At 51.3% G+C, this 9,067-nt stretch overlaps 1 protein-coding gene across 2 annotated transcripts in view; it reads left to right on the top strand.

Moving 5' to 3' along the window:
• The first annotated feature begins 863 nt into the window (after positions 1-863).
• WDR91 (WD repeat domain 91) overlaps positions 864-9,067 on the top strand; it is a 29,459-nt gene continuing 21,255 nt past the window's right edge. For both annotated transcript variants that reach the window (XM_047848931.1, XM_047848932.1), the window contains exons 1-6: positions 864-1,028; positions 2,548-2,727; positions 3,279-3,486; positions 5,299-5,381; positions 6,385-6,515; positions 7,603-7,768. In XM_047848931.1, coding sequence (XP_047704887.1) covers positions 906-1,028; positions 2,548-2,727; positions 3,279-3,486; positions 5,299-5,381; positions 6,385-6,515; positions 7,603-7,768 — 891 coding nt within the window. In that variant the 5' untranslated portion in view covers positions 864-905. The remainder of the gene's footprint in view (positions 1,029-2,547; positions 2,728-3,278; positions 3,487-5,298; positions 5,382-6,384; positions 6,516-7,602; positions 7,769-9,067) is intronic.

Below are 9,067 nucleotides of genomic sequence, written 5' to 3'. Positions count from 1 at the left end.
ACACATAACGCATCCCCCCCTTTTTTTTTTTTTGGTAATGTTTATTTTATTTTTTGAGAGACAGAGAGGAAGAGCATGAGCCAGGGCAGAGCAGAGAGAGGGAGACACATTATCTGAAGCAAGTTCCAGGCTCCGAGCTGTCAGCATAGCTGATGCAGGACTCGATCTCTCAGGAACCATAAGATCATGACCTGACTTTGACCTGAGCGGAAGTCGACGCCTAACTGACTTAGCCACCCAGGCGCCCCATCCTTTTTTTTTTTTTTTTTTAAACAAGAAACTGGGGCCATAGTATACACACTGTTCTGAAATTTGCTTTCTTTTTTCCTAACAGTGTATCTTGGTTATCTGGCCGTGTAGTTGATTACTCTTATTAATGAAAGTAAGGTTTTCTCTAGAACTCTCTGATGACTCAAACTGGTTGTGTGACTGCACGCAAGTCACTTTACCTCCGGACTCCAGACTCCAGTTCCCCTTATTTGTAAAACGAAGACACGGCACAGAGGATTCCGCGATGGAATGCCAATGAGCAGAGCACCTCACCCCCTGCCCGCCTCGTGACTATCTGGGATGTTCTCCAAGGCCCAACCCTACTTGACTTGGACGGCAGCCGCCACTTTCAATAACTCAGATCACAAAGCCGGCGCCAGCGACGCCAGAAAACCCAGGCGAGCAATGGGTTTCCCAGCCGCTCATCCCGGAGGGTGAGGCTGACGGAAGCGGCTGGGCATGGCTGGGGGCGGGGATGGGGAGGGGCCACAGGAGAGCGGCGCGCGGTGCGTGCGGACTGATAGGCGGGCCGCGGCGTGACGTGCTTGGCGCCCGCGCCGGGCCCCTCCCCGCGCGGCCCAGGCCCCGCCCCCACTCCTTCGCCAGCCGCGGCGGCTCTCGGCGCTGGCGCAGCGATGGCGGAGGCCGTGGAGCGCACTGACGAGCTAGTCCGGGAGTACCTGCTGTTCCGCGGCTTCACGCACACGCTGCGGCAGCTGGACGCCGAGATCAAGGCGGACAAGGAGAAAGGGTTCCGGGTGAGGGACTGGCGGGCGCGGCGCGGGCAGAGGCGGCCCCGAGGGAGACCGGAGCGGCTCCCCCACCCCAGCACTGCCCTCCGGGGCGGGAGTGGCGCTGTCACCGCGCCGGGGGACTGTCGATATCAGCGCGTCTGGCCCTCTCCTGACACACGAGGAACTGAGGTCTTGAGAGAGAACGCGACTTGCCTGAAGTTGCTCAGCGAGTCAGGAGCATCGCTGAGGCTGGAGCCCAGGTGCCCTGACTCCTGGTCCAGGTCGCGGTCCTCCGCTCCAGCCTCCCAGCAGGTGCTGGCCTGTTGGCCAGGATGGAGATAAAGGTTTTAGGAGCTAAGGATGGGTAGATAGTTGAGTTTTGAAACATTCAAAAGTTGGCTTCCGATGTCATTGGGAGCAAAGGGGTCTGCAGTCGAAAATGTCAGCTGGGTTCAAATATCTTTTGGTGTTTGTTAAAAATGGCTTTGCCGGTGACTTATTGGCAATTTGCCCCTGCAGTTGAGGAGAACCTTGCTGTACGTTTTAAAACATTATATTTCCCCTGCTCAGATGTGATTTTTTGTTGAGAAGTTCTTGGAGTTTGTGTGTGATTTGTGTGTTTGCTGACTCTAATTGGTGTTGGCAGGTGAACTGTGAGAGAGGCAGTGAGCTAGTAGCAAAGAACGCTGGGGGAGGTAGGAGACCTGAGGTCTCCTCTTGCCAAAGTTAGTGGTACTTAGTGGCAAAAGCAAATCATTTCAGCTCTCCAAGCCTCAGTGTCCTGCTCTGTACAATGGGGATGTTCCTGGGACACCTGGGTGGCTCAGTTGGTTTAGGGGACTCTTGATTTTGGCTCAGGTTTTGATCTCAGGTTGTGGGATCGAGCCCAGGGGCTGGGTGGGCATCCCTGCTGGCTTGTGTGCTCTCTCTAAAAAAAAAAGAAAAGAAAGGAAAAAAGAAATGGGGATGTTTGATTGGTATTGGCATCTAAAACCTTTTACAGACTGTGTACTCTGGTGTGATTTCTCCCAAGGAGGTGACTTCTTTGCCTTTCACTCTGAGCCACCGCAGGGGCTGTGGTAATACTTCCATGACTTGCAGGGGTCAGTCAGTGCTTCTGTCTGGGAGTCTTGGACTCCTGGAATGCCGGAGCTAGGAGGAAGATTATGGAGGTTCTCTCTTTTTTGGTGTGTTTTTTGAAATCTTAGGCATCCGAGACCACAGAGTCGAAGTGACATTGTCAAGTTGGTTGAGTAAGACAGACACAGATCCAAGACCTAGACCTCCTGCTTCCAGGGCCAGAGGGCTTTTACCCTTGAGCTTTCCATGCTTGCTGGAGGGTCAAACCCCATATCTAACATCAGGAAATAGCTCAAAAGCTATTACGTTACTATGTTTTGAATGTTTTCTAGATTGCTGATTTGGAAAAAATTCTCATACTTGAAGCCCAAGCAAGAGGAAAAAGGTGTATTAACTGTGTGAGGTGATGGGAAAATTCCTTCTTGTCCTTCACCACCACCTCTGTCCCATGTTTCTCCGCCAGGTGGACAAGATTGTGGACCAGCTGCAACAATTAATGCAGGTGTATGACTTGGCTGCCCTTCGGGATTACTGGAGCTACCTGGAACGTAGGCTCTTCAGCCGCTTGGAGGATATATATAGACCCACCATCAACAAGCTGAAAACCAGCCTGTTCCGCTTTTATCTCGTCTACACGATCCAGGTGCTTGTTAGTTCAGGGATTCCTCGGAGAGAGTTCTTTGATCCCGAAATAGATTTTAACTTCTGGGGAGACCTGTCTGTGTTACTTTGGGAGAGGGTGGAACCGTCACAGTGCAAATTATTTCTTGACTGTTTTCCTGGGTTTTTTTCCTTCTCATGTGTAGATCATCTGACTTGTCTTCCTCATTCCTATTTCCTCTCGTTTTCAGCACATAAGCCTGGGTGGTGTTTTAAAGAATATAAGTAGGTGGGTTAAAGGTTGGGGAATAAAGATTATAGCCTACCCGGGGGAATAAGTCACTTAGATTATTTGAAAATCAACGAAGAATTAAATTTTTTTAGGGAGGCTTTTATCTTCAGGACTTCAGTTTGAACGAGCTTCTTTAAAATTATAAGGAACTTGAGAAAAGAGTGATGTCATTTATTTTATGGAGTTTGTAGACTGTATTTGGCCACTTACCTGGCAGGCTGATACCCAGAGGCTGATGAAGAATCTTACTTCCGGACATCTGTCTCTTCCCCCTTCTTGCTACCTCTTCATTGTCTTGGCAGACAAACAGAAATGACAAAGCTCAAGAGTTCTTTGCAAAGCAGGCCACAGAGCTCCAGAACCAGGCTGAGTGGAAGGATTGGTTTGTCCTGCCCTTCCTGCCGTCCCCAGACACCAACCCCACCTTTGCTACGTACTTCTCTCGACAGTGGGCCGATACCTTCATTGTGTCCCTGCACAACTTCCTGAGCGTACTGTTTCAGTGCATGCATATCCTTTCAGCCGCCTGGGGCCGGGGGCCTCCTCGGAGGCTTCCAGACAACGTGATCAGTGGCTGCTGCTCTCGATGCAATTGCTTCTGCAAAATGCCCAAAGACGGCTGTCATGTGTTATGTGAGGGGGCTGGACAGATTGTGATTATTTTTGTCAGTAGGCCAGGAAATCGTCGATCTTCGTCCGGACGCTGCTAAACAGCTGATGGGCATGAGCAGGGACTGCAGTGGCAGTGGGGGACAAGTGGCTGGCCCTGGGAGGAGCCCTCAAATCGGGCTGAGCAGGGGTTGCTGCTGCTTAGCAGAACTGGCCAGCCGAGAACACCCTCTCCGTGTGTGCCCTGTGCCCCCGAGGATATTACTTGCCTCTGTTGAGATTAGGTAGCAGGTCAAAATACTTCTTGGGCTAGAACTTCCTTCCTGTGTTTGCGTTTGGGTCACACTCTGACAGTGACCTCAGAGTTCCTCAACTTGCCAGAAAACAGAGCAGCGGTAGGAATATATGTATGGGTATTGAAGAGAGAAAGAATATTGACATTTATAGCCTACCCTGTTTACCATTTTGTCATGGAAAGCCTGCATTTTTGAGGCCCAGGAGATCCCCATTGCTCATGCTCTCTAGGCTAGAATTCTAGAGGAGGAGAAGGGAGTCCGGTTTGAATGGAGCTGCTTGGTGAGTCACTGATAAATCGGGCGTTGTAGAGGCCCGCCCACGGGTGGCCATTTTGGCCTCTGGGAGGGGCACCGTTTGGTGGAGGTAGGAAGGGTGCCCTTTCCTTTTGTATTGTGGGTCTGGGTGTCAGTTCCACTCTTGCCGGGTACAACTGCTCCTTCTGCCCCCTGCTCTTTATCCTGAGGACTTTCAGACTCAACTAGGAGGGGGCTCTGCCCAGTAGCATTTTGCATGACCATGTGGGCCTTCTAGGTCTTTTCAGTGTAGGACAGTGCCCTGCAAACTAGGTCACATACAGTTGAGCACAGTTCACGTCCCCAGTACTGAGGCCCTGCCTGCTTTGTGCTCCTCCTGACGGAAGCAGTTGAGGGTTGTTGGGAAGGACTGACCCCCTGATCTAGAATGTGGATATTCATAGGATGGCATGTTACTGTCCAATCTGCAGAAAGCTCTCTCTTCAGTCTCAACCTTTGCTAGGGAGAGGTTCGGTCTGGGGAGGGGAAGGCCATGTGGCCGAGCCTTCGGCCCAGCTGGTAGACCAGCCGGCCCCTGGGGTGGCTTCTAACTGAGTGTCTGCACTGACCTTGCTACAGCTTAGACAGGCCGTGAAGTCCACTGAATGCTTGCTCTTTCCTGCTGGTATTTGGGAGAACACGCTCAGGGTTGGGTTTATGTCCTCTCTGTGGGCTGACCAGCCAGATTGTTATGAGTGTCTGCACGTCTGAAGAAAGGCCAGAGCCGGCATCAGGGGAGGGACTTTCATACAGCCGTGGACGGCCAAGTCTGTACTCTGTTCCCTCTGACTTATGTTCAAGGGTTTTGCTGCTGGGTCAAGAGTTTGGGAAGGACTTTTTTTTTTTTTTTTTTAATTTTTTTTTCAACTTTTTAAATTTATTTTTGGGACAGAGAGAGACAGAGCATGAACGGGGGAGGGGCAGAGAGAGAGGGAGACACAGAATTGGAAACAGGCTCCAGGCTCCGAGCCATCAGCCCAGAGCCCAACGCGGGGCTCGAACTCCCAGACCGCGAGATCGTGACCTGGCTGAAGTCGGATGCTTAACCGACTGCGCCACCCAGGCGCCCCTGGGAAGGACTTTTAATCATTTTCAGTCAGTCTTTTTCTTTAACTTTGTGCACCTGTACCTGTGATTCTGAACTTTGATGCGGAATGCCAGAGGACCAACCAGGTTCAAGAAGAAAATGAAGTTCTTCGCCAGAAGGTGGGTTCTGAAACACACTTGCTTCTTGGGTAGAACTTCTGCTTTTCCTGTGTGAAATGAGGTAGTGGTGGTGGAGGGCTGATTAAAAATAGGAAAGCACTGATCTCAGATGGAGGTGAGCCACCAGAAAGTCAGTATGGGAGATTTGGGGTCTGGAGCAGTCTCTGAAAACCAGAGGCCAGGTTCATATTTTGAGTCCTGTGTATAGCACGAAAAGCATAGCAATGGTAATGAACTTTCAGAGGAGAAGGACCCATGTGCTTTCATGCCTTATAACTTTTGTATGTCTCTTTCATACTTCCAGTCCTTTTCCACATACATCCACATCTATGGTGTTTACAGCCCAGATATGAATTAATTGTTCTGCTCAGCTCCATGATCCTCTAGGTGTATGAAACAATAGAGCCAGGGGACCCACATTTGCCTTTGCATTTTGTCTGAGGAGCATTGCTCTGTCCTTGAAGTTAAGGCATCTGTAGGTCATTTTTTTTTTTTTTTTTCCAGAAAAAGGAAGATTATAAGCTGTTTAGATTTTGGGTGCATGTGCCTATGTAATTTTTTTTTTCCAGGCATAAAAGTCAAAAATGCTGAACTTTACTGAAAAAATTTTCCGCGAGAGTTCCAGAACCTGATTTTGTAGATTTTGTAGATTTTGTAGATTCCAAAGAGCAAAGGATGGCACGGAGCTCTTTTTCTCAATGAATTCAGGAAGAAGCAAGTCAAATGATACAAAGAAAAAAAGTGGGATTTGTGTGTCTAACAGTTGTTGTTTTCTCACCTCATGGTGGTCAAGTAACAGGTGCCACTTGCCCTTTTTCCACCCCCCCCCCCCCCCCCCCCCCCGCTCTGCGGTGAGCAGAGGGTGAGACGGGCGTCCTGGGGCTGACGCCCAGTGTCCTTTTGAGCCACTGCGGTTGAGTGTTGGATGTGATGTGTCTCATGCGCCTTGGCAGAGGGAAGGCAAGGTGAGTTTACCACCCGACTCGCCCCCACCCCTGCGCAGCTTTTTGCCTTGCAAGCCGAAATCCACCGCCTGAAGAAAGAGGAGCTGCAGCCAGAGGAGGAAGAGGCCTTGGTCCAGCACAAATTGCCTCCTTATGTCTCCAACATGGACCGCCTGGGGGACTCAGAACTGTGAGTGTGTGCCCGCTTCGGGGGTGGGAGGGCCTCCCCCTCTCCCATCTGCCCCTGTGCTCTCACCTTGCCCCGGCCCTCTCACTCCTGGTGACAGGGAATGGCCAGAGAGCCTCCTTGGCCCTCACTGTTCCTGTCTGAGCTTTCTGAGTAAGGTCCCCTGGCCTTGCGGGCCCCCAGCCTCTGAGCCCGCCCCGAGGGAGGGGGACTGCACATCCAGATGTGTGCAGCAGGGATAAATAAACCCGACGCTGTCGTGCAGCCTGGGGAAGTCTGTGTGTTGAAAGGGGTGCCTCAAGGGTGAAAAGGTTGGCACTCAGGAGGCGGGGGAAGCATGCACCTGTCTGAGGGCTTGAAGAGGTAGGCAGATGGGGAGAGAGGTATTTGAGCAACCTTAAAATATAGCAAGTTAAAGCAGAAGTCCCAGGTGATGCTAATGGTTGTAGCCTTGAAGAACCCGAGGCACACAGTGGTCACCCAGCCATGGACTGGTGAGTGAGGATGCAGACCCAGGCAGGCGTATTCCACACCTGCACGTGGCCAAGGGCTGTCCCAGGAGCAGCTGGTCCGGTTTCTGAGCTAGCAGGGTCCGGTGGAAAGCAAAGGCAAGCCAAAAATGTAACTTAAACATTTTTACTTCAGGTAAAAAGAAACAAGTGAAGGTAATTTTATGATATATTTCCTTTAGCCCCATATATCCAAAACATTTCAACATGTGATAAATGTAAACAAAGTATTGATGATGAGCTATTTTACACTCTTTTTTCATGCTAAGGCTTGCATTCTGCTGTGTGTTTTGTACCTCCAGCACGCCTCAGTCTGGACCAGACACATTTCAGGTGCTCAGTGGCGCATGTGGCCAGTGGCCATTGGCCCGCACAGCTCTGAGCTTCACCACGGCCCCGCACACTTCACCGCTGTGCCAGATAGGCTGCTGGCTCCCTTGGGTACAAGAAATAGTACCGAGGATAATGCCAACTTAGAGCACAGGCGTGTGCCCCTGGAGCCGTCCACAGCCCAGGAGGCCTGTGCTTCGGGTTTCCCCGGGTCCCCTCCAGCCCTGTGACCTTGTGTGTCTGCTTTCCAGAGCCATGGTGTGCAGCCAGAGGAGCACTTCCCTCTCCCAGTCGCCTCGAGTGGGTTTCCTGTCCTCGTTGCTGCCTCAGAGTAAGAAGAGCCCCTCGAGGTTGTCACCTGCCCAGGGTCCCTCGCAGGCTCCGAGCTCGGCCAAGAAAGAGCCCTTCAGCAGTCAGGTGAGCACACAAGACCTGCCTTTCTAACTCCTTCCTGGAGGCCCTTGACCTCTGACTGGGCTCTCAGACCCACGTCAAGTGCGGTCTTGATTGCCCTGTTGTTAGGACTGATTTCTCTGCTGTGCTGATGAGATTCCTATATTCACATCCCGTCCGCTTTCTTCCTCCCTCCCGCCTCTCCCTCATGCTTAAGCGATGGCTCTGCAGGATGAGGGCATAGATAAGACCATAGTGGGGGATCCGAGACAGTAAGGAGGGAATCCACTTCACACATCCTGCGCCTACCCGCGTCCCCTCTTCTGGTCAGAATTGCAGGTGTCGTGGGCAGAATGAGACAGTAGGCAGGTGTGTGCTGCTAACCAAGGGTTGAGACAGGTCACAGCCCCACGTCTCACCCAGAGGGACCTTCACCCAGCACGCTGCCGCTCTCCGGCGCCTGCAGTGACACCCTGCAGGGGGTGGGTACATGGCCGTGACGAGGAGTGTGCTTGAATCTCTTCTCTTTTCTCATAAATTTCTCTGAACTCCTGAAGGCTTGTGACTGGGATTTGGTGGCTCAAGGGTGAATTCGAGCCATTCTGGAATTTTGAATTTTTGGTGATATAAAGTGGTGTGTAGAGAAAGAGTAAATTAGAGTTACTTCTGAATCAGTGTATTTCTTCTACAAGTTGGTATTCACTGATTCAGCAAAGGACTTTTTGTTATTTTTCACTTTTATAGAAGCTTGCAAGAGAATTCTTTTATGCCAGTTCACACCCCAAACAGCCGTGGGTCTCACTGAGTAGTTTTCCTGGCAGAGATGGTCAGAATTCATTGCTTTCCGCAATGCCTTCCAGAGTGAAAGTTTGACAGACACACAGTTACACTCCGTTGCTTGGGCAGGGACCCTTTCTCTTTTAATGTATTTTTTTTAAGTTACAGGTAAAGTCAGTTGTCATAAAGTCTGCCTTCCTCTCCTACCTCCCTTGGCTTGGGAACAGTTGCAGGTTGGGGCCGCCCTCTGCGGCAGGGAAACGGGGGTCTACTCCAGGCCGCCATTGGGACGGCGGGGCTTTCAGCACAGCCCTTGGCTTTGGTATTTCTGTTGAAGCACAGATGCTGAGCAGGACACTGGAGAGGAAAGAGTGCGGGCTCGGGAGGCCAGCGGTGTACTTTCAGCCCTGGCTCCTTGTGTCTCATCCTTGCTTAGATTGCTTGAACTCACCCCGATTTGCCTGGGCTGATACTAATACATAATTCTCGAACTGCTACAAGAGCCCTCGGTGTATGCAGGGCCCGGCACATTGCACACAGTACATC

Source organism: Prionailurus viverrinus, chromosome A2 (assembly GCF_022837055.1).
Source record: "Prionailurus viverrinus isolate Anna chromosome A2, UM_Priviv_1.0, whole genome shotgun sequence".
NCBI lineage: Eukaryota > Metazoa > Chordata > Mammalia > Carnivora > Felidae > Prionailurus > Prionailurus viverrinus.
This window is presented reverse-complemented; position numbering and strand designations above follow the sequence as displayed.